Source organism: Diabrotica undecimpunctata, chromosome 7, assembly GCF_040954645.1.
Source record: "Diabrotica undecimpunctata isolate CICGRU chromosome 7, icDiaUnde3, whole genome shotgun sequence".
Classification (NCBI taxonomy): domain Eukaryota; kingdom Metazoa; phylum Arthropoda; class Insecta; order Coleoptera; family Chrysomelidae; genus Diabrotica; species Diabrotica undecimpunctata.
In genome coordinates, this window is record NC_092809.1 from 146,366,983 (window position 1) to 146,393,371 (window position 26,389).

At 32.5% G+C, this 26,389-nt stretch overlaps 2 protein-coding genes across 2 annotated transcripts; both read right to left on the reverse strand.

Moving 5' to 3' along the window:
• Positions 1–396: 396 nt before the first annotated feature.
• Positions 397–19,112, reverse strand: GXIVsPLA2 (phospholipase A2 group XII). The gene is made up of 3 exons (XM_072538483.1): positions 18,376–19,112; positions 1,865–2,107; positions 397–615 (listed from the first exon to the last, which is right to left on the reverse strand). Exons 1-3 carry the CDS (start codon positions 18,605–18,607, stop codon positions 458–460), a joined length of 633 nt encoding a protein of 210 aa, XP_072394584.1. The 5' UTR covers positions 18,608–19,112; the 3' UTR covers positions 397–457.
• Nt5a (5' nucleotidase A) lies at positions 11,096–17,637 on the reverse strand. The gene has a single exon (XM_072538482.1). The coding sequence runs from the start codon at positions 17,407–17,409 to the stop codon at positions 16,090–16,092; it is 1,320 nt and encodes a 439-aa protein (XP_072394583.1). The 5' UTR covers positions 17,410–17,637; the 3' UTR covers positions 11,096–16,089.
• Positions 19,113–26,389: the final 7,277 nt, after the last annotated feature.

Consider the following 26,389-nt stretch of genomic DNA (forward strand, 5'->3'; position numbering starts at 1 on the left):
AATAGGATTATAAGGAGAATTTATTAAGTTCATTGAAAGTTATAAATGCTTTTGCTAGTGGTGGGGAATCATTTTTTAAGAACAATGTAGTTAGTAAATCAGCTGTATTTAATTGATTAATTATTTTGGTATTATAGTTGCAGCGATAATGTTAGATTGGGAATTATTTACTTGCTAGATATTCTCTGCGTAATGAGAGTGGATTTTCAGAGGCTAGAACTAGTGTGGCTTCATTTGAAGTGCTTTTCATCAACCCTAGCACAATTTTCAAAGCTTTGAATTGGATTCTATCAAGTTTACCTTAATTGGTTATGATATATCCATATACCAAACAGCCGTAACCTATAATAGATCTAAAGGTTTTGTAAAGGTGAGGAATGCTAATAAAAATACAAAAAACAAAACCATTTTATTATTAACGTAAAATAAATAAATAAACCTAACAAAACAATATTATTTAAAGCTCCGTTTTACTTCCTCCATTGCTGTATTTGCTTTTCTTATCTTTCCGTCCGGACGACGAACAGTAACACGCTGCTGACTGTGAGTCTAGATATGACTTGCAACCAAGCGTTAAAGTACTCGTAAACAACATTTTAGCTGCACCTTTACATGCTACAATTAAAAAAAAAGCATTACCTTCTATGTTAATAAATACTATATTTTAATAAAACATTTATGTAATTTTTATATGCTTTTATATTTTATATCCTTTATATTATATCCTTCCACGAAAAAACTAAAATCTCGGAAACTATATAAGCGGTTTTTACCAATCCTTAGTATATAAAAGTGGTACATGTCAAACAAAATCTTATGTTCTTTAACATAGAACCACATCTGTAGGCCATGAAGAGTTTTGATAAATGATTATGACAGACATATAAAGAGATGTTGATCTCCTAGACAACTAGGCTAGGTTCCTATTGTATGAGAGATATTAAATTGTCTACTTTTATCGACTCAGTTTTCTCGTTCTTCCAACTACTACATGAAAACAACTAAAAACTTAAATGAAACGCATTTGGACTGCAGTGGTCAACTATTGGGTGAGGGCCAAAAACAATTTACCTTTATGACATGTGAACTACCAAAATTATGCATTTAACGAGAACTGAAGGATTAGACAACAAAGAAGGATGGAAAAAATGACTCCGTTAGAAAAATGCTTACTGATAGATCCATTGGTCAGAGAAGAAGAGAAATACCCAGAACAAAGGTCCTTGATAACATCGATGAAGACATGAGAAATATGGGAATACATGCTTGGCGAAAGAAGGCGATGGATATGGATGACTGGAGAGAAATTCTTGAGGAGGCAAGAACCGACGCAGAGTTGTAAAGCCAGTATAATGATGATGATGATGACGTTAAAAAGTATGGGTTAGCCTACGAAACTGTTTATCTCACCTTACATCCAATGAACTAGAAGGAGCAAATTATTGTTGAGGAGTAGGTTGACAAAATAACTTGTTCTACAGATGATAAAAGAACACACATTTACCTCGCTTGGACAGAGACGCTATCGGAATAAAACAAGATCTAAATTCGAGAGAAGAACAAATTTAATTTATTGAAAATGGTTTGTCAAATTTTGTCCCTAACCCAAAATGGACTGTACAAACCATTGCTAACGTCGAACATGCGCCCTCAGCTGTCGACTCGTTCTAAACCCCTGCTTCCGAATTAGTACTTAAATAAAAATTGAAAATATGAATGAAACCCACGATTCATTCATATTTTCCCAGCGACAATATGTATAATAAATGACCAAAAATCTTAGAGCTTATATTACATACTACATGACGTATTTGTACACTAAAAAAGAAAATATGCAAGACTATAAAGTAACAGAAAAACTTACTTTTTACTACAGTATTTCCCGCTATGGATTTATCGTATGACTCACAGTATTTATACAGACATCTTTTGAAATTTATATCACAAACTTCTTTATCGTTTCTACAGGTATCGTAGCAAATATCGTGTTCATCGCAACACTTTTTCATTTCTCCAAGCGGTAAGTACTCAGAGGATATGGTTAGACCCAAACTTCCGCAACCATTTGCAGAAGGAGTGTGATGTCTGTTCGGTTTCGGTTGTTCATCTAAAAAATATATATTGAGTGTTTGAAAAAACCTATTTAGAACAAAAATACATTAATAGCTCAGAGAAATAGTATTCAGACCCGTCCATGTATTTGATAAGTTGTTTACATAGTATGTATATACCTCTAGGACAAAATGCTCTACTTTTTCTGTAGTGAATTAACCCTTTAAAGCGCAAAACTTTTTTTCGTCGTCCAAAGCTTATATTCAATAAAACGATGCAAAATAAGTATAAATAGAGTCATAATGTATCGTTTTGTCATTATGTTTTTTTCTTTGTCGAACAAGATCTGGTTGATTTTTGAACCAAAGGACCATTGCGGTCCCAACGACTTTGAAAATTTCACTGGTTGAAAAATCAACCGCTTGTTCAATGTGTTAAGGAAATTGTGTTACTAAATAAAAAAAATTACTTTAGACAACGTTTTATTCAAAAGACAATTATTATAAGAGACAATTACAAATGGAAAGGTGTAAAACATTCCAAATAAAGGGCAACATCACATTTTTGTATATCATGTGAGATCGCTTTGGCTTCTTCTCTGTGCTACAGAAAGCACATCGCCGAGAGGTACCTTTTACAGGTAAATGTTCACCAACAATTAAAACTTCTAACTACAGGATCAGTAGATACCTTTTGTCCTTCAATCTTGTTTATTTTACGAAATATTGTCGCTACAGGACCACTTCCTTTTCTACTCGAAAAATTGACATAGGCTTGCGTGAATTTCTTTTCATTCCAAGATTATACAATATATAACTATTTAATACTGTAGCATTTAGAATGTAGTACAATAGTTTTATCCACCATTTTCTGGATTTCCAAGAGATATCGTAGCAAGAAAGCATATGATCGAATCTGTCGACGCCTCCCATAAACCGATTGTAATTACAAACTGCTTTTGGGTATTCAATTTTTCCCCGTACTTCAGCTTTATTAGTACGCTTTACAGTTTTTAGCAGGATTATGCATATTGCTGATCACCACCACACATTTTTTCCTCTATCTCTCCATTTTACCGCAGATATGTCTCCAGTTTGAGCAAAGTCGGAATCTCCAAGTTGTATATTTTGTCACTTCGTAAAAACTCTTTTGGGTAATATTTTCGGTTAATTCTAAATTTCCCACAGCCAAATGATTGTCTTTTGGATAGTTCTTGTAAAAAGAAATACTGCTAAAAAAATTGTCGAAGTAAAAGCAATAAACTTTATTCCACACGTCTTTTGAAAGGGATAGAACAACCCTTTTCCCTCATGAGTAATTGTCACTTTCAGTGGACTTACCTTAGTACACTAAAAACGAATACATATATCCCGTTTCAGCACATGCAGCAACCCAAACTTTGAAAACTCGCTTAGTTGTTTTTAGAGGCATATATTGCTTCAAGCTTGACCGATCTTTGAAGCCAACCATGCTTTCATCGATGGATATATTTCGAGAGGGCACATAATTCTGTTTGAAATTATTGTTCATATTATCAATCAGTGGATGTATTTTGTATAGTTTGTCAAAAGTGGTTTCACCTTTTTTTGGCATTTTTGAATTATCATTTATATGGATGAATTGTAATATTTGAAGGAACGGCTTTTGAGACATTACATCGCAAATTTTCTCTACCCTAAAATTTTTACCACTTGACCAGTATAATTTGAAAGTCGGTAAGGAATTAAATCCCATTACGACGAGCACCCCAAAAAAATGCATTGAGCTCCTGAACGTTCAAATTTAGTGTCATCCCATGCTGCTGGGCATATAAATTAGACTGTTCTACTACGTGCTGCAGCATATTTTGAGCAAAAAGTTGAGCTCCTGAACGTTCAAATTTAGTGTAACCCAATGCTGGTTTTTCTTCTTCAACTGCCATCTCCGCTGCTAGATTATGTAAGGTCGTTAAAGCCATGTAGCCTAACCGCATTTCGACCTATAGAAATATCTAGGATGCCACAGTAATCTTAGTTGATTGAGTTTCCAGGTCCGCAGTTCCTCTCCGATGTGGCTTTTCAATAGTCCACAGAAGGATTCTGGACCCTGGAGTGGCTTATTATCTCCTTCTTCTGCGAGGCTGTCAGCTTCCTCATTTCCTCCTATAGCCTGGTCATGCTTGCCTCTAATTCTAATAACTACAACAATTTTTTATTATTTTTCATTCCAAATTCTTTTTTTTTTCTTTCGATTTTTAATTTAGCATTTGTGTAGTTGGTCGATTTTCATCCATTTTGTTCGGTATCTTTCTCGATCATAGATAATTGAAATTACTCATTGTAATGGCATTAGCATTATCATTAAGTAAAAGTCATACAAAAACACGGTGAAGTAACTTTATTGCTTAAATTTACATAAAGAGCTAAACAAATTCAAAATAAATAATACAATCTAATTATTGTTGTATAACATCCATAAATATCTTTATTAATGAAATTGATATAATCCTATAAAGGTAACCGTACACGAAAATTCTTGAGGTTTGGACTCGCAGGTCCAGACTTTGAGAAGTTTATCATAGCGCAAAGTTAAGGTGAGTTGAACGGTGACTAGTGTAAAATAAACAAACAACTCTTGATAACAGCTCGGATGTTTAAAAATATTCGTAATGGTTTATGCGCCTGTTGAAAAAAAGAGAGCTAGGATGAATCGTTACTTTTGATGACTCGATTTGTTTACAGGAAATAGATTGTCTTCATTTCAGGGTTTAAGAATTTTTGGCTGTTCTAGCATAATTTGCAGTTTGCTCCATTATTTCAAGTGGAGCTGTTGTTTCTATCTTATTCTGTATTCGTTTATTTTCTCATCGATTGAGTATACATTCACTTCTTGTCTTACTTCTTCATTTCTCTGTATATCAAATCTTTTAAAGTCTTTCACTCTTCTGGTAAATCTCACTTCGCTAGCTTGGATCCTAGAGTTGCCTCTTTGCTTGATTACCCTATTTTCACATCTATATAACAGAGTAGGTGTGGTCACTGTCTTATAAAGTTTTATCATCGCATCGTTTTTCAGCTTATTCATCTTCTTTGTCGATATTTTCGTATTTAAATGTATAAATGTAAACGTATATGTAAATTCTTACTAAATTCTTACATTCTTAGACTTTTTCCATTTTTTCAAAAGGTTTTTTTCACTCGGTTAAATGCTTTTTCCAAATTTATGAATGCAATATGCATTTCTAGGTTAAATTCTCTTCGTATTTCGAAAATTATCATTGCATTTTCCACAGAAAATATAATAGCTGATTCAGTTTACACGTTAAAGTATTATGTAAAAAAACTCATCTTCTTTTTTAGGTGCCGTGTCGATATTGAGACGTTGGCCGTCATCATGTTTACAATTTTTGAAATCTTTCTCTACCGCCTGTAGCGCGAAATAATTCTTCTACTGTGGAATTACACCTCTGCCAATATTACGCAGCCATGAAAATTTCTTTCGCCAATCCATTCTCCATCTCTTTACCTCCGCTTTTCCTTGTATTATAAGGCAAAGTAGATGGTATTTAGGTCCTCTAATTATTTAGCCGAAGTATTCTTTATGATGTTTATGAGTAGACGTTCTGAATTCATCATTTTAAGAACATCTTCATTGGAAGTGTGCGAAACCCACGATATTTTTATGATACGTCGATAGCACCACAATTTGAATGCTAATTTGTTTAGCATTAGGGTTTTTAATGTCCATATCTCACAACCATATAATACTACACACCCCATTTAAGAAACTTCTTGCAAATATGCATCGGCAGGTTTCTGTTAAATAAAACTGGTTTACAAGTCATAAAGGCTTACGTGATATTTCGATCCTGGTTATTATCTCTTCATCAGTCACAATTTACATTTAAGCTCCAAGGTATTTAAAATGGTTTAGGTACACGTTCTATATCCTCTCCATTAAGAGAAAGCATACTTTCGTCTATATTAATCTTTCCAACTTCCATCCACTTTGTCTTTTAAATTTTAATTTTAACTAATTAGATTTACTAATGTCTGGAGATTTTGTAAATATTCTGCAAGAACGACTGTATCGTCAGCGTATCTGATATTGTTAATTACTTCCCCGCCTCGTCCTACTCCCTCTTGTTATTTCTTCAGAGTATAGATTAAAAAGAGGCAAAACACAAACCTGTCGTATTCCACGTTTGATGGGTAGTTTTTAAGTACGGCTCCAACTTGGATCTAGTCCTATAGCTGAAAGTCATGCTGCCGCAGGCAATCTAAAAGTGTTTTGTGTTGTATTTGTTCGAATACATTCTCGAATTCGATGAAACTAACATAAACGTTCTTTCGGAACTCATACAAAATAGTGCCCTCCAAGTTCCTACACTATTTCTATATACTGGGTTTTGTATAATTCGTAAAACTATCTTATTTGTGAGGCTCATCAAAATGATTAGTCCAAAGTCGCTGCATTTAGTGGGCATTCTTTGATAATGTTATAAACGGTGATCCCAACTAATCATCTGGTATTTTTCCTTCGTTGTAAATTTTGTTAAAGAAAGTGATAGTTTACGGTGATTGTTACGGTGTTGTTAGTGGTTGATTCAGGTGATTTATTATTTTCGGCTTGCTGTAATCCTTTTCTGACTTCGGATTTCAGTATACTGGGACCTCTGTCTAATTGGTTATCACAGGTAATATGTGTATGTCTAGCATTTTCTCGAGAAGAATCGTCAAAAAGGTCACCGATGCATCTCTTCCATTCTTTGCACTTTTGTTCGTGATCACAAATTTTTCCGTCTGCGTTTTTAAGTACGTGAGCATTTCCAGAGTATTTAAGTTTCTTGTGGAGGTTTAAACTGGTAAGTTTTTTTTTTGGGTACTTATATTTCTTTACATGAGTTCTCGAGTCAAAATTATTTGGCTTGATTGATTTTCTTTTTATGAGTTGATTTCGTGGGATTTACTAATATTTCTATTTTTATGTTTCCTTCAAACTTCCATCAGGTATAGGATTTTATGTAATATTGTAAGTATTTTCAGAGATTCTCTTACTTATTGTAAAACCGAGTTTTGTATGTGTTATTTTCGTTTGATATATATATTCATTATTTTGTGTATTTTCTATTTATCTGCTGTGATATGTGTTTACGTATTTAAGGGTCTATAAGGGGGTCGAGATATATCCTACTAGGCTTAGTTGGCTTTGTTAATTTCTTTAATTTAATTAGTATTCTGGAGCAGAGTAAATTATGATTTGAGTTTATGAGGAATTCTACAAAAATTCGCACCTTAACTGGAGCCAAATAGGGTGATATTGCAATTTGCTGCGCGTACCCCGCAGTAACAATTTTTTTCTGTAGGTTGATACCAAAAAACATGTTTTCAGGTGCGAGCCTAAAAAAAGGCAAATTTAAGTTTTTTCCAACAAAAAACTGATTTGTTCGCTAAAGCTATTTCATTCTTCTAGCGATCTGCCTCGAAAAACGAGTGAAAGAGACTTCTATACTTGGAGCACACGTACATATCAGGTACCAATTGCTTCGTCTTGGTCTCCAGAAGGAACTCTGACCCTTTGAAGAGCCAAGAAACACCTGCTCAAAGCGTGGCAAGCGGTTATTCAGTCCCTAAAATCGACGTTTTTTTCATTTTTTCGCGATTTTATCCGAAAATAGATTAAAAGATACCTCTATAGTTGGAGCACACATACATATTAGGTACCAATCGCTTCGTCTTGGTCCCCAGAATGAATTCTGACCCTTTGAAGAACCAAGAAACACCTGCTCAAAGCTTGGCAAGCGGTTATTCAGTCCCTAAAATCGACATTGCCGAATTAAAAGGCATGCTTTGGTTTGTGCTATAGGCATCGGCCAACGATTCTTTTGATGCACATTTATACGCCCCTCGGTAACCATTACATTGAAAGAAGCATGTAAGAATAGGACTACTTATATAGTACCTTTTAATGAGTCGAACTGGTGGTGTCAACTTCATGTTCGACATTAACTATGTAAGTTGTCCACCATCAGCTCATCTGTACATAACGTGAATTAGAAAAAACTAAAATTTGACAACTTAACTTCCTTAAGTGTTTTTGGTGTATGGACTACCTTAACAGAACAATAGCCTAATTATTAGAGCCTACACTTAGATAAACTAGTTATCTAATGTATTGTTATATAGGGTTAGACATTATAGTTAAATTTTTTAATCGCAACAATTTAATACATTAAAGACAACTTAAAAATAGACAAGTGAAGGCAGTTCTTTTTATTTTGCACAATTTTTTAAACCGAAGATTCCAACATTATTTCCAAAACGATTATTTCGAATTTGTAGCGCCATTGTCCTTTTGGGCCGACGCTAACGCGATGACATTAGCACTCGTATATCAGAATACTTAGAGCTATAAAGAAGTTTTTCAATATTTATATATTTTTTATTGCAAAAACTAACAAAAGAAACTAAAGTTTGTTCATGATTCTATATTTACGATGTTATAGCGACATAATTATGTTTTGTACGATGCAAAAATTTAACTATAAATGTTCAACACCTTGTGAGGTAATAATGTGGTAAACAAAACAAAAACTTGTAATAGACTTGTAATTAAAATAAAACAACACGTAATAGACTTAGATACTAAGCAGGTAATTAAGTGTAAAAATGTGTAAACATTAAATAGGCCAATATTTTCTTTCTACAATCACTTAATAGTTTCTGCTTTTTTTCTTGTAATTGACCAAGCAACGCAGACTTTTAGGGCGAAAGGTGAAACCACAACACTGCGGTACACAGAGGCATTTACTGGCAGATGATTCCTTTTTTGAAAAAACGCTCGGACCCGTCGATTTTGTTTTCGAGGGGGACACAAAATTGGCATAAAATCACTTTAACATTTGCAGCCCCTTAAGCGGGGGTGGCATCATCCCTAAAATCTTAAATGAAAAGGGGGGTCGAATGATCCATTATTTGAAAGGTCTTTCAACTCCCTTTATATTGATGTAAAATTCATGTATTCAATTCAGTAGTTTTGGAGATTTATTGATTTAAAGTTTAAAGTAGACTTTAATAGATACATCAAATTAGTTTGTACTTCTTTCAGAAGAAATTTGAGTAAAAGCATTTTCTTGATAAGTAAATGCTTTTATTTACTACGCCCATGGTTTATTAATAATAAAAATAGCAATTGAAGTGTCCTTTGTGACAAAAAAAGTTGTTTCTTGAAGAAAGATAAGTAGAGAATGCCACGTACTTATTTTAAATAGGAAATAGTACATTAGTTTGCGATTGATTTGACCAATCTTTGTTGTTAAAATATCATTTATTGCTTTATACATAAATTAACCATGGTATATTCCACGGCAGAAAGGGTTGAAATTATTGAAATATTTTTCGGAAATAATCAGTGCGCTAATAGAACAGCACAAATTTTTAATGAGCGACATGAGAACAATAATGTGCACCGAAAATATGTTCCAGAACTTGTAGCTAAATTTCGGGAAACTGGATCAGTCGCCAATAAAAAACGTAATATTGAAAATCCTATAAGGAACGAAGCAACAGAAGTGGGGGTTTTAGGGCAAGTTATTGTAGATCCTACATTAAGTACCCGCAAATTGCAAACTTCGTGTGGTGTTAGTCGACGTACTATCCAACGGATTCTAAAGGCCCATAATTTTCATCCGTATAAAATTCACCTTGTACAAGAACTTAATGAAGACGATTTTGATAAGCGATTAGAATTTTGTGAAGTTATGAGTGAACGAATTACAAACGATGAACAATTTTTATTTAACATTTGCTTTTCCGACGAATGTTCCTTTTTTTTAAATGGAGAAGTAAATCGTCATAATTGTCGATATTGGTCGGACTCTAATCCCAGAATTTACCATGAGGTACACACACAGCAGCTACAAAAATTAAATGTTTGGGCTGGCATTTTTGGCGATCATTTGGTTGGTCCTTTTTTCTTACCTGGAAATTTGACTGGTGAAATGTATTTGGAATTACTGCAAAATGCCATAGATCCTGCGCTAACAGATATAATTGAAAATCAGAATGATGGTCGATACGTTGAGAATATGTTGATGTTCCAACAGGATGGTGCCCCACCACATTACGCATTAAGAGTTCGGCTTTAGATCAGACCTTTTCAGGTCAATGGATTGGTAGAAGAGGTGCCGTTGAATGGCCCCCAAGATCGCCAGATTTATCACCTTTAGATTTCTTTTCGTGGGGTTACTTAAAAAGCAAAATCTATGCTACTCAGCCAACATCCTTAGAAGATTTACGACAAAGAATTGTGAATGAGTGCCATCAAATTACTCCTCAAATATTGCAAAATGTCCGGCAACGTTTTCAGCAAAATCTTTATTATTGCATGGAAAGTAATGGTGGTCATTTTCAACATTTACTCGGCTGACAGGTCAGTTCATTCTTTATTTTTTAACAACTTTGCTGCTATGTATTGATCTCCTCTTACGATGATGTATTTAAACTTTAAATCAATAAATCTCCAAAACTACTGAATTGAAGTACATGAATTTTACATCATTGTAAAGGGAGTTGAAAGACCTTTTAAATTATGGATCATTCGACCCCCCTTTCCATTTAAGATTTTAGGGATGGTGCCACCCCCGCTTAGGGGGCTGCAAATGTTAATGTGATTTTATGCCAATTTTGTTTCCCCCTCGATAACAAAATCGACGGGTCCAAGCGTTTTTTTTTTTAAAGGAATCATCTGCCAGTAAATGCATCTGTTTCGTTTTCGGTGCGCCACCCTGTATAATGTAAGTTTAAGTAAACATGAACTGTGCCACACTTATTCTACGTAGATTTGCGTTAAAACAAACTAAGAAAAAACCTTAAAGAGAACCCTGGATACATCTGTTCCTAACTAGTGTGAAAATCAAATCAAAGGAAACGTTTTCTGGCGTCGCAGTGTTGTGTCTGTCATTTCTAAGGACCTTCATTTTGTTGTTTTTGAGCGATAAAATCTAATACAAACACGCTGCTGGTTTCTTCTGACGTTAATACTACATCCTGTGTTTTCTTCAATGGTTCAGCAGTAGCAGTTGAGACGACGAAGACCAACTTTCGTACCATCTCGTAGGCGATCGTCCAGGTTGTCAGTGTGTATTTGGGCGTTTTTCATTGGCAATTTTTGCTAATTGATCATCTGGCATTCTGATACCATGGTCTCTCTATTCTCTTATGTTTCTTTCCCATCGAAATACGTCTTAAATATCACATTACTCTTACTTCTTATTACTTTTACGATCATACAGAGTATATCCTAAAATTGCTGTTAATGTTTACATTTCCGTGGTTCTTAGTAGGTCAGTCTCTTAGTATGTTATGATCAATCTTACGCATACCTTATAGATTGTTACTTTATTCCTGGTGCATATATATTTATTTATCTAGAATATGTCTTTAAGATATCCTGATATTTGTGGTGCCTTTGTTGTGTGGGCCCTTACTTCGTCTTGTAGAATTCTGTCATTCGTTATATTTAGGCCCAGATATTTAAATGCCATTATTTGTTCTACGCTATGATTGTAGATTACGAGTTTACATATTTTAGGTTCTCTACATACTGTGACGGCCCTTGTCTTCTTTGCCTGTTGAATGTTTGTTCGACCTGATACAGGAGTCTTTGTGAGTTATCCTCATCTTCTGAGATAATGACTGCATCGTCCGCGTAACATACTATTTTGATATTCTTGTTCCCCAGTCTATATCCCTCTTCAGATTATGTTACCATATTTATAATTTAATATGTTCATCACAGACATGTTCTGCCTAAGCGTCCACCATCAGGTCTTCTTATTTCAGTAACATTACAACTTGGCAATTCTTCATATTGGCTGATTATTATTTCGGAGTTGGCCATGCTCTAACCATTTTAAGGATTCTTTCTTTCCTCTCCTAGACTTCCCCTAATATACTCATTCTTAATTTTATTCTTTTTTTTGTCGCTCAAAAAGTATTCTATTATATGGACGTGAAACTGGGAAACTAAACCATCAAAGGAAACTGGAGGCGATTAAGATAACCTTGCTAAGAAGGTCGGCAGGAACCGTAGAAGTAAAAAAGAATAATGGGGATAGAAGTTTCAGTCATTGAGGATAAAGAAAAACACTGAGCACATTAGGACACTGACAGACTACCGGGAAAATTTTAAGAGAGGATTTCTCTAGGTCGCCCGAAGAGAGGAAGATAAAAGGTAAGTTGGATGCAAAATGTCCAGACGACGCTAAGTACCAGAGACCTAGAGGAAGAGGTAATTTACTATACTATACCGTGATCATCTAAGGCTTCTATTTTATTAAGTGATTGTAGAAAAAACCTGTATTACATAATTAAATAATTTAAAAGCGTATTCAACGTCTAAATGCCACTATATTAAAGTAGTGACCTTAAAACAGCTCTACTTCGTGGTAACGTTCTAAAATTAATTATTTATATATCACATCTACTTATTTTGACTACGCTCATTCTAACAGTAACATTGACAAATGTAATATCGCTGACTCCTAAAATCTACGTTTTCTAGTTATTATTGAGAAGAAATGAGGTATTCACTACACCTTAAGCATCTCTTGAGCTACTGTTTAGAATTGCCGAATATTTTCAGCAAACACAAATGCAAATTACAGACTCGACCCAAGACAAATACTGTGGTTAATTTGATATTTCTGTTTAAATTTAAATATGGTTGTATAAATTAATCAATACATTTGTCCTCCCTGTATTCCTACGATCCCTATAAGTACCGCCATCGGGCTCGTGGAATGCGTCCCTTTGAAGAGAAGAGCACCAGTCGTTGAAAAGAAAAGACGCAACCCAGCACGTGAACCCATGCACGCATATTGAATTGATTTCGTTCGTTGTTTTGTAGTGCAAACCCTGGTAATTAGACCCAGCGGTAAGTTTTTACCTAGTTTTACCTAAACCTATAAATTGTCTTTGATTGTTTATTGCAACCATTTAAATTTGAATAATTATTTGCACATATGAGGAAAAGCCCATTTTTCTCGCCAGAGTTATCGAAGGAATAGTTCTGTTAATTAAGTACTATTAATTTGTAATAGTACATTTGTTTGTTAATACCCCACAATTTCGATAGTATCTATATTTGCGAAATGTGACAGACTGGTATTTCTTTTCTAAAATGAATGAATATACAAAGACTTACAATGACAACCAAATTCCTACTATGTCAATATACCACTCAAATGGTAAATATCAAGCAATTACTGTCGTTAGTATCTAAGAGCCGCCACTATATCGTAAGTCCAAAAGAAATCTTTCTAATAGGGACGTACGAGCTTAATCATACGCTGTTTAGCAAAGTTGTGTCTAAATTTACTACATACGATATTTGAATAATAGGCCTATTTGCTAACAGAGTATGCTAGAGTTTCTGAATGGTAAAAACGTTTTAAGCAGCGGAAGGAGAATGTTGAAGATGACAAGCTCTCCAGGCAGCCTGTTTCCAGACTTTTAAGAGCGAAACCGAAGATGCATTGTAAGTACATTTGTTCTGACACAAAAAATAACACGAATGATTCCAACAGTACTGACCAAAGAAGTTATTGTTGCTGTCAGGGAAAATCCGAATGAGTACACGACAGGCTGTATATCTATCACTTTAAGGATAATTTTACGGGAAGATCTTGGTTTGCGGTCTTACAAAATTCAACTATTACAAGAAGTGAAGACTCATGACCAGCGAACATGACATACATCTACAAGAAAATTTTGTTTAGCGATAAAGCGCTTTTTTAACAATGTGACAATTACAGAGGCATTGCCGTGACAAACTCGATCAGTAGAATATACGGAAAAGTAATTAAAAACAGAATAAAAAGCGAATATAAAGACTTAAAGGCTGAGGAACAGGCAGGATTTAGGGCAGGTAGATTTACTGTTGACCATTTGTTTTGCATTACACAGATTATTGTAAAGAAAATAGCCGTTAATCAAGAAGTACATTTATTGTATGAAGACCTACGAAAGGCTTATGATAGCGTACCGTAATATAAATTATGAGAAGCGTTAGAGAAAACTAACAAAAGCATGAATTTAATAAATGCGACGAAGGAACTGTACGCTAATGCTAACTCAAAGGTAAAGGTTGGAAATAATCTGTCAAGTGGATTCCAAATGAATTAAGGCCTTAAGCAGGGCTGCTTTCTCTCCCCGACATTATTTAAAATTGATCTAGAACAAGCTCTAAAACTGTGGAAGCGCAAATGTAGAAATATGGGAATACCGATTAACAACAACAATACACTTTGTCATTTGCAGATGATTAACTAGTGATAGCACAAGATTATGAAGATATTTATATTTATAAGATAAAACAAAAAGCCTGCTTATCACATTTTTCTCAAATTATAATGACTCTCCTTAAACTATAATTATCCTTTAAGTAAATACAGCCTAAAAACTGGTTTTATTTCTTGATTTAGTAATACTGATTAACATCAAAACACAGACACTGATAAACAGTATTATCTGCTTCTCCTAACTTCTGGTTGAAAAAAAAAACTACTGCCAAATTTACCTTATATGTGCTATACTCACTCAAGAAACGTTTAAGTTGGTAAATACCCCTACGGTACTAGGCATTAACTTAACTAAAGGAATTTATACTTGAACAAATACTATTAAGATGCATGAATTTTCAAAGTTGTGAAGCCAATGGTATCAATTTTTTATAGTGCTTTGTGTGATTTTTTTTTAATTGCTTTAAAAACGGTACCGTTATAGTATAAGGGTAATAGATATATAGTCTATGAACTGTAGAAACATGAAATAAATATATATCAATGGAATCTGCTTCAGTTAGTGATTAATATACAATGTGTATTATTGAATGTCCAAAATTAATTTGTGTATATTTGCCAATTAAAAGAGGGTGATTAACATGAAATGACAAACAGTTATTTCTTTTATACACAAAATGGAAAAATTAGGAAAACAGTTACAAAATAGTTAAAGCTATAAACAAAAAAATATTTAAATTATTGATTGTTAAATAATTAAATTTTCAAATTTACAGCTCTATAATGAAAATTAATTTATTTATTTATCTAATAAAATATATAATTTGATTAAATATATATGTATATATATATATATATATATATATATATATATATATATATATATATATATATATATATATATATATATAAAGAAAAAGATTCGAACCCCGATTATCAAGGTTCAACCAGAAACAATATGGCGTAGCTACCACTCAACTTGTTACATCAAATATGTAAGTTATATCGTTGTTGTGCAGGTAAAATCTGCTATGTATATTTTTTGGTGAAATTGAGTTATGAGCACAGAAATTCTCAAAATTTAATTCTTAACACATTGGTATAATCTGCTATAGGCTATGAATAGAATTACCAAGTTATAAACATTTGGTTAAAATCTGCTATGTGTTCAGGTGAGGTAAAATCTGCTATGTGCTAAAATTGCATATGACCGAAATTGCTCTTTGTAAAAGTTGAGTGACTACATGCACTTAACAGATTTTAGCTTTATTAAATTTAAAAAAAAAAAAAATTTTATTTTGGCATGTACCTAATATTTTTGTTTCTTATGTCTATTATGGTTAAGATAATTTTAAATTTTGTTAGCCTTTCAGGTAAAACCTATTACTGTATGTTTTTTAATATTTCAAAAATCTTTTTGGCATTTTGATTTACGAAAAAAAACTTGATCAATTTTTACACTTTTTAAGCCAAGAACAAGAACTTCACATTTTTAACATGTACCCTTATACTACATCATGATGATTTAATTTCAATAAATTTAAATCCTTTGCTAAAATAACATATATCAATGAATTATCTAAATTTTAATAAACTAACCTCGAAATACCCTAAATCCATTAATTTCCATATCTCCGTACTTTTTTATTGAATGCAAAAGATCAACCTTCAATTCATGCACCATAAGGCAATATTTGTCCAATACTGGTAACTCTTTGAGGATCATACTGACTATTACCTACAATTGTTTAAAATGCCTAACAAATCGCACATTTAAAATCATGATCGATGGGAAACCTGGCTAAATAATCAATACTAGGAACACAAATTTTCGAATGGTTTTTCATAATATTATACCACACAGTCTTTTGCTTTGAATCCTTGATCTCAAAGTAAGACCCCCATAAACTAGAAGACAAAAAGTGTCCATCAGGATGACTCTCTCCTGTGTACTCATCCAATTTCTCTACTTCTAGTTCTTCACAGACATTCACAGTATCACAATTGGAGTGAACATTGGGTGTGTAAATATCCTGGACCAAATTGTCACCAATGTAGAGGAATTTTGGAGTATGAGCACTTGAAGATTTAGTTAAATATTCTTTTAGCTTTTTCCAGTTACCATGTGTGTAGATAGATCCATTTTCCAGCTGCATGACTGGTCCAGTTTCCTTGTAGGATTCATTCAAGGCTAGAAAATGACGTTCTTGCATAAAAAAGCCTGGTTTTTTGGCATAAGAAACTACAATATCAAAGTAGTCCCTCCAATTTGGACCCAGTGTAGATGTTGCTGTATGATTAGCAAAGTCTGCATGAGCACCTGTTATTAAATACAACTTTTTACCTCTATCCCGTAATTCTTTAAGCCAGTTAAGAACATTAGGGCTACATTTATAATAATAAAGATCTGGGTTGTATTTTAATTCAGGAAAGTATCCTCCTATATCCAGTTCAAAATGTTCTCTATTAAACATATGCATCAAAGCATTGAGAAGATCAGGCCAGATATTGTAGACTTTCCTTGGACCATGCAAAGCATCTACTGCATCAACGGCTCTAGCAAATATCAAACTAATTGCAATGTCAAAGTAATCTAAGAGTGTCCTCATTTTTTCTGAGTATGGACCATTCCAGGTTTGTAAAGGATCCTGCACAAACAAGTCAGTTGCTTTCCAATGCCTTGTAGGATAATACTGTAAAATCTCATCTTGACTTAGCCACTTGGTACCGTGGGTAGCTTGTAAAATTGTTCCATCTGGACCTATTCGAATCACATTTCCATTTTCATCATCTACAATTAAACCTTTTATAAAAAAGTTTGGATCTACAGGTTTGAGCAGTAGATTTCCTGGGTAATTCTTCTCATTTACCAAATGATTTGATAGTATTCTATATTCCAACTCTAACATATTACCTATTCTGTACCTGGCTAAAGTATTGTCCAGATCAAAACCTATACAGTCATAATGGTTTATATTAAAAGCACGATCACTGTTTAATTTGCGCTGAGTAGCAGTATAAGAAAACGTCCGATTAATCACTGGTCTCACTAATTTTAACACGTTTTTGCTGTACATTCTGGAAAATTTAAAACAATACAAGATACACTTTGTGTCCTACAGTTTTACTTATTGCAGACAGTCTATGTTAACAACAATTCATCCTTGAAATATCAGCGAAAATAGCGTTATGCAAGAAGTAGATATTCACAGTATACCATAGATTTAACAGATAAAGCAGGCTGTGCTTATTTTTTTATTATAAACAGGAAATTTTGCTTTCCCTAATGAAATTCACGCATTGAGATGTATGTCAAAATGTGTGTCAAAGTCACTCAGCTGATTTTTAAAATGGCTAACATTCCTTGGTGCGGGATTTTAACAAATTAAGTTATAAAAAATACTTAGATGATAAAATATGACTAACGAATACGGAAGCTATATTTGTTGATAAAACTTACTCAAATAATGCAATAACAACATAAAATACGAATGATGCATATAATTAATTATTATATTTAATGTATGGTTCACAAAAAATATAATTTGTCTTAATAAAACTGGAGAAATGAGTTGTGGAAGAATATAGGCTATTGATAAAAACGATCATAATAAAAAAAAATAACATAAAAACTGATGATATATTTGAAAAGTCTATGGAAAAATAAATTCGAATAGCAAAGACAATGCTGACAAAAATTAACAACTATTACTTTACAAAAAGTAACAAACTAATAGCTGGAATATTTTTAACTTATAATTTGAAACATAAACATCGCGTGATATTTAAAATTTTAGGTTTAAATGCCTCGCTAAACAAGGATTTGTTCTTTTATGCACACATTGTATTTTAGTATTTTAAACGCTAATATAACTCAGTGTGTACATATAAACACTTCCAACTAAAAATGTATTTATGGAATGTTCCACAAGTAGGCTAATATTAACTAATATTAAAAGTGATTTTTTATAGCATATATAAACATAATAACTAATTATCTATTTGGTATTAGGTATTTATGACAAATGAGGTCAAAAACTTACTATTCGGACATTTAAAAATGCATTCCTCTTCGACTGCGGCGTCGAAAACATCGTGCATTGTTCGAAATTTCTTGGCAACATCAACAACATTCTTGAAAACTTCACCAAATACAGTCTCAGCTGTTAGGACGGCTTCCCTTAGATTAGAAAGAAACCCCGAACCATATCCCGAATAAATATATCCAAGAAAAGTTAAAAAATACACTAACAGTTTTCCGTAGGGTATATTCATATCAGAACTGCAATGCAACAGTGAAAGCAGCGTTCATACATTCACAAAATAACTAAAATTTCAGGTTAGGATCGCCGGAAGACACTTTTTGGACATAAATCAATGCCAAAATTCTAGATCGTACGTGTAGAGTATTTATTGAATACTTTTAATTCGGGTTCCTATAGAATGTCGTGTTGCAGTTTTTACTATAATATAACAGGTGCACGTCATTAGCTAATTAGACAATAAAATAGACAGGTCAAAGTATAAATACATTTGAAAACAAGTAAACGGAAACTTAATATGTAGATAAACGGTTTAAATTAATAGTTGTGCAAATAACAATGCATGATAACCACTTGTTTTTCTTTTCTGCATATGCGCAGAACTGTACGGACAATTTTGATAACTTTTTTTTAATTAGGTATAATACTGAATCTCATGATTTTTTATATAATAACCACATAGAGATGATGAAGAATTACCTTAGATTCCGCCTCATTTAAAACAAACATAGTCATTATTTACCTATACTTCAAAATTTACCCCATCTAATTAATTTTGATAATAATAATCATTTATTTATACATATACTTACTCCTGTGCTAGATATATAGGTTGCAACTATGCATAAATTTGAAATTTTATAGATAATTACCGTAAATATATCTGATAACCGTAAATATTGATATGAAATAAACAGTAGTCAGTATTGTTTATTTGTTTTTGTTTACTTGACTTTTTGCCGGTACTGAACATACCAAAATCTGAATTTTGCCTTCGACATCCAAGAAATCTTCGGATTTCTACTTTTTAGTTTTATTCTCAGATGGTGCCGTATCGTCTTTATAAAGTTATTTCATTAGTACTTCCTTTTGACCGAAAAGATTTGTTTTCACGTTCAGGGCTTCTGCAGAGTCGCTCTGATGAGTCATGCAAGGCGAAATACGTATAAGCGAATAAGCAGAGGCACTATAAGTGTAATCAAATATTTACTGTCTTTTCTGTATTTACTCTTTATGAGTATAAGATACCAGTTCACGAAAGGTTTTTGCTTAGATGAATCGATATGTCGTGGAATGCAATATGAGATTCCCCATGTCGGTCCTTTCATCGTCTGTTTTGCCTTGTAAATTGTAGTAGGCACAGATTTAAGCAAAAATCTGAATTTTGGTCTTGACCAAGACCAAGAAATCTTCGGATTTCTACTTTTGGACTATAAATTAGGTGTTTTTATTTATAACAGACCGACCAACCCAATAATTAAAGAAGACTATTACAGGAATTAATATTAAACTCAACCGTCTTCCGGGTTGAACCGCGTCGATTATCATTGCGCCGAGCTTTCGACATCCTTTTCGATGTCTTCTTCGGTGTATATATATATATATATATATATATATATATATATATATATATATATATATATATATAAATTTATATAGCATTTATAATGGCTATCTGTATTCGGGGTGTTGAATTCTAGTTTGTCTTAATAAATCATCAATGTACACACCTGTCTAACGGTTACCTACACAATTTATGACAATAAAACCCTGTTTATCCGTCATCAATATGGCCGAGGGTGAAGTCACCTTATGTTAGAGATAGTGCAAACACTCTTGACCACGGCGCAGTAGACGAAATTTGGTTTAGACCTCACTTCCATGCGAAACGCACTGTACTATGCAATGTGAAAATATCGACTTAAAATTTTTCTTGACTTTGAGGTGTTAACTTTCAATAAGTTTCAACTTTACCTGTTGCGTATTCAAATTTGTTAAAAGCGGTCAAAATACTTTATCATAAATTAAAATATATAGGGGCGCATTAAGGAAATTTAAATAAATTTTTTTCATTTCTTTCTTTTGAGACTGGTGCAAAACAAAAATTACTTGCAATCTGTTTCAATTAATTGGTTAATATTTGATATTAGAAAATCTTTTTTTCTAAAACTACATATTTCATGTTACGATTTATGTTGATTTGAGTCTATATTTTTTTGAAATATTTGTTTTATATATCGTGTTTTTTTTAACATAAAATTTTACATTGTTAAAACTTTTTTTAACATAAAAAATAATTTTTGTTGATAAAACTAAAAATTTCAATACTTATTTTATATAGGTAGATATGTAGTTATGTCATCTTAACATTCTTCTAGAAATCTTCTGTTTTAAATATGGTTGTTGAAGCCACTGAAATTTCTAAAAGTAGCGTCCAAAGAATTATTAAAGAAGGAGAGAGAGTTTCCGATTTTTCATCTCCTTCAGGCAGCTCGGGAAGCATCTTTAAATCTCCCAGAAAAACAATTAATCAGCCAAAACCGAAAACCAGCGTCGATGGTTATGAGGAAGAAATTATAAGAAACACAGTGCATACCTTTGCAATGATTCATGGCAGCAGACCTACAATGTCAGCTGTTTACAACGCTGTTAAGAATGAGATTAATGTCCAAGGTTTTAGGTTTAATGTTAGGAAATTAGGTTTTAAATGGAAAAAAACAAATGACAACCGAAAAATACGCATGGAAAAAACGGATATTCGAGCCAAACAAACCGAATATGTAAAAAAAAATAAAAAAAATATAGAGCTGAGGGTTATGTTATCTATACTAATGAAACGTATATCCACAGCAGCCATACAACATCTTAATCATGGGATGATGGTACAAGCAAGTGTTTAAAGTCTCCTGTTGCCAAAGGTTAGCGGTTAATTATCGTATATGCAGGAGGGGAAAAAGGTTTCGTTCCAAATGGCCTACTAATTTTCAAATCTGGTCAACGTACTGGAGATTATCATAACGATATGAACCACGAAAATTTCATAAAATGGCTTCAAGAAAAGTTAATTCCCAACTTGGAGCAAAAAACCGTGCTTGTATTGAACAACGCATCCTATCATAACGTAGCCTGTGAAGCGACCCCTACATTTTGATGAAAAAAAAGGACATTTTTTAAAAAAATTTGAACAAAAATCATTGAAAATATAAACGAAATGCACATAAAAATCATTTTTGTTGTGCACCGTGCAATTTTTTATTTATTACTCAGTACACCACTATAACAATTTCGACGTTGCAGTCGAAGGTAGAACGTTTCAGTTTAATTAGTATAATTCCACTTACAATAGCACCTTTCTGCCCCTACGTGAATTTTGACTCCGCCTTCGCGCAGCTCGATGGTCAGGAGTGTTTGCACTATCTACAAAAAGCTCAAAAGGCAGCATTTGTGAGTTTACCTCATAGGCGTGGCTACAGCGGGTTCCGCGGGTGCCGTGGCACCCACACTAATTTTCGATGGGCGCAAAAATTGGGATCGTTCACTTCTAGAAACAACTAATCTGTGAACATTTTGAAGATATTAAACTAGGGTATTAATTTTCGTAAGACAGAATGTAATTATAGATATTGCTTAGTTTATCAATATCAGTTTTTTTATTAACGCATATGATATTTATTTATGCATACCATTTCTAAGAATTCTCTTTTATTTAATTGGTTTTCACGTCTTAATAAAAGAGAATTCTTAGAAATGGTATGCATAAATAAATATCAATGTGTTAATAAAAAAACTGATATTGATAAACTAAGCAATATCTATAATTACATTCTGTCTTACGAAAATTAATACTATAATTTTCTAATATTAGATTTTCTGACTATAAATACTATAATTTCAAAAAATTTAAATATTCATATTTGGCGCCACTTTGTACGTAACCATAATAATAATCAAGAGCTAGTTATCAACAACAAAAAATATAATAAACAGAAACGAGTGTCTTTCTGACATAAATCAAACATCAATATAATAATCAATGTCATAATGAATTTATACAAAATTAATAGTTATTTAACCAACAATTGTATTAATAAGGGCGATTAACAATTGAGATATTTTAACGCGTGAGCGAAGCGAGCGCGTTAATGTTCGATATTGTTAATCGCCATTTTAATTCACGAGTTTGTTACAAAACTTTTCCGTCGACCGTACTTTTCAGAAACAAAGATATCTTAGTTTAAATATTTATTTACTTAACGATAAACAAGAATTTTTTCAGCTTTCATTGACTTTATTCAAAGTTTCCTTAGTGGTAATTTTATTATAGTAAACATTAATATTCGAAATGGTACAATTACTGAAATTAAAGAAAGATATTGATAAATGATTATCTGCTGTATTTATAGCATTTTGACAAATTTATATTTAAGTCTTCTTCGACCTCTGTAAATTCTGTGATAGAAGCAGTTAAATTCTGGTCGAGTTAAATTAAACTCTTCGTCAATATCCATCCTTTGATTTTTCAAATACACAGAATTTTAAACAATAAAGTAAATAATGACATACAATGACAGATAGTACTAAAGCGGCTACTTCATTTTATATACTAAAACGCTAAGCCCTTTTCTTGTCCACCACTTTACTCAAAAACCATATTAGATAATTAAAATATTTTTTCGGAATATTATTAGTATTACGTATGAGATTGTCAAGATATACTTTTGGTACAAAAATTCACTTCCGGTTTTGAGATGACCGGAAGTTAAAATTTACTTTAAGTTTTAGACCCCACAATGTATATATGGATCGAAAGGTCTCGTCGAGACGAATCTAAATATGTACTTCCGGTTGCGATCCGACACCGAAAGTGACCCGAAACGCGCATAAAACGTCAAGATAGAGCAAATTTGACACCGAATTCGTGATCAGCATGCAAAATTAACTGCTAAATGATAACATTGTAACAAAAAACATTGTTTTTGACGAAATATTTCGTGATATTTAATACACTTTTTACTTGTATTATATTTGATGAATGTTATGTATATTCTTGCTTATATTGTTGGTATTGATCGCTTAATTTTTCTCGCAAAATAAAAATTTCATTTAAAAAACTCGATGTCGAGTTGGTTCGCTCGTTTTTAATTAATTTTTTAGTGGGAATATAAATAAGTATACCTATGTTTGGTTGCCTACACCACAGGTCACTGCCAATCACAGAGCATTTAATTAATTTATGCAAGCAATGTATGTTGTGTTGCCTATAATGAAATCGTTCATTAATAGAAAATCATTCATTAATAGGGGTCATTAATCAATGATTTTGAGGGTGTTAAAATTGATCATAAATGGACGGTCAACGGAAAATAAAATTAAAATATTGTACTTACATAAATATATAATTTTAATAAGTTAAGTTTTAATGTTTCGTCAATTTAAAAATTTAATGGATTAACCTCATGTTGTTAAGTTTTTATACTAGTTTTATATAATGTTATTTAATTCTAATTTCATTGTATTTACTGATACCATATTTTAGCATCCTGAAGAAGCAAATAAATTTTGCGAAAGCTTGATTAAAGAACAAAGAGTTTCACTTTCCTGTCCTATTAATGACTGCAACCTCAAAATAAAACTTTATTTTACATAACGTGTCAGTCAATAATACCTAACTACTTTATATATAGATATATATATATATATATATATATATATATATATATATATATATATATATATATATAGGGTTCCTTTCGTTTTTTCAGCTTTTTCATAGTTTATTTTTTCATAATAAATTTTTTTAATAGATTTTATCATCTGTTTATTGAAATTAACTTACTATAACTAAGTAATACGGATCATCTCGAATATTTAGAAATTTAAATGTTTTTATTGTGGATTTATTTATGATTTAGTGTGTTATAATCCGACTAGTGATTTTGCCCCTCACCATGCGACGGGGGATCCAATCAATTGCATCTACAATTACTCCACTTAATTTTTTCTGTCTTCCTCCTATTTAAGGCTAGGACGACAACAGAATAATATTTTAATCTGTTGTGCAACTTTCGTAACAAATAAATCACTTTTAGAGAATCGCTGAACTTTTTGCGTAGTCGTCTAATGAAATCGATCTACGTAAACTTAAACCACCGTATGGTGGTAGTTTAGATTTCTTTCCTAGATGGCGTCGTTAGTTTACTGGACAAACGGTGCGACTTGTCACCATAGCCTTTTATATAGGTAGATATATCTATTATACAGGCGTATATAAGTTTAAAAAAGGATAGGGAAAATCCTTCAAACATGATAGGAAACCATATTACTATGCCCGATGACCCTTGCTTAGAATTGCCAAAAGAAAGATTAGAAAGATCTTCTAGAATAGTAAGTAGTCCTTACCCACCAGAACTACATTTTTAAAACAAAATAACAGGCAAAGAGAAAACATTAGAAGTCGGTCGTTTTTACCCGCTTGGTACGACTTCAAACGGTTGTAAACATGGTCTAACAAAAGATGCAGCTTTCTGTTTTTTGTGCAGATGTTTTGACATGAATGACAGTACTAATCCTGGATTTCTAGTGGATTTTCACCATGGAAGATGGTTACAGAACGATTTAAGACAAAAGTCAAAAAATTTCATCTTAAAAAGCTCTCGACTGGCTTGATTGGATGTCTTAGCGTAATAGAAAACAGGTCAAACAGGTAGAAATTTTAATAAACGAATAGCAGAACATAAAAGCAGAACATAACAATAATAGAAAAACAGATTCTACATACGCACTTCACCTTCTAGATCATAATCATTCTTTTAATGACGAATTTAAAATTCTACACATTCAAAATAAAGGCCTTAAGCTATCTGTATTAGAATCTATGGAAATCAACAAATTAAAAAACACAGATATAATTCTGAATGACCAGCTTGAGACAAACAGTTCTCCCATCCTCAACCTATTTTATTAGAGACTATAAAGTGTAAACCCATGCCAAAAACAGATCACTTGAGAAAGGCAATCAGCCGAAACAGCTGTAGTGATAAGAATTTAAAATAAATTTTGTGGAAGTTTTGAAAACAAAGTTTTCAGTGTTTTATTGTTACATAAAATGAATTTCCATCAAGTAACGGTCGAATCCATCAATTATTTAATAGGAAATCGATGTTTCTTTAACAAGTTGTACTTTTGAGAGAACTTTTTCTAAGCTGAACATAATAAAATCGATATTTCGATTGACAATGCTACAAGACTGTTTGGAATATCTAATGGCGCCTTTTGTTGAACAAGAACTTAAGAACCCTAAATATAGATAAAGATAGTGTAGTTGACGAATTTAAAAAATCGTACCATTCCAGCGACGAATGGTATTTTAATGTGTTGTTATAATAACTTTTTAATGACAATCTGAATTTTTAACGTATATTTTATATTATGACTGTGGCCAACCATATTCTTCTTAAGATCAGGCTATAATTTAATATAAACACAAACGTAACTAACTCATTTCAGAAAATTTACTGTTTTAAAAAATATATTTTGAATTTAAAAAATTGTAAACTGTTTTTCATATATGAAAATATCATTGCTGGAAATTAAAAAGGTATATATGGGGAGGGGTGTTACCTCCTGATTATTTATTTTTCTGTGGCCTAATAAATAAATAGGCGTGAGTGTTTGTGTAAGTGAATCACCAAATTAGACATTTACATCAGAAAAACATTAATGGCAAAGCAAAACTATTAATATCGGCTTTGTAGAGTTATATTCATAGACTCGCAGCCGCTTGGGTTGTTAGGGACCCATACATCTAGAAGTGCAAGAGACCCTGCGCAACAGATGGGAACCTAAAAATATTTTCCCAAAAACTCGTGCTTCAACCGCCAAGCACTAGGCGACTTTGGCGAATGGGCGAGGCCATCAGGAATATGGGACATACAGGAAAATCTATCTACTGTTAAAGACTTTGTGAACGGTTCTGAAACTGGAATTTTTGTATTAAATAAATAAAAGTCCAGGG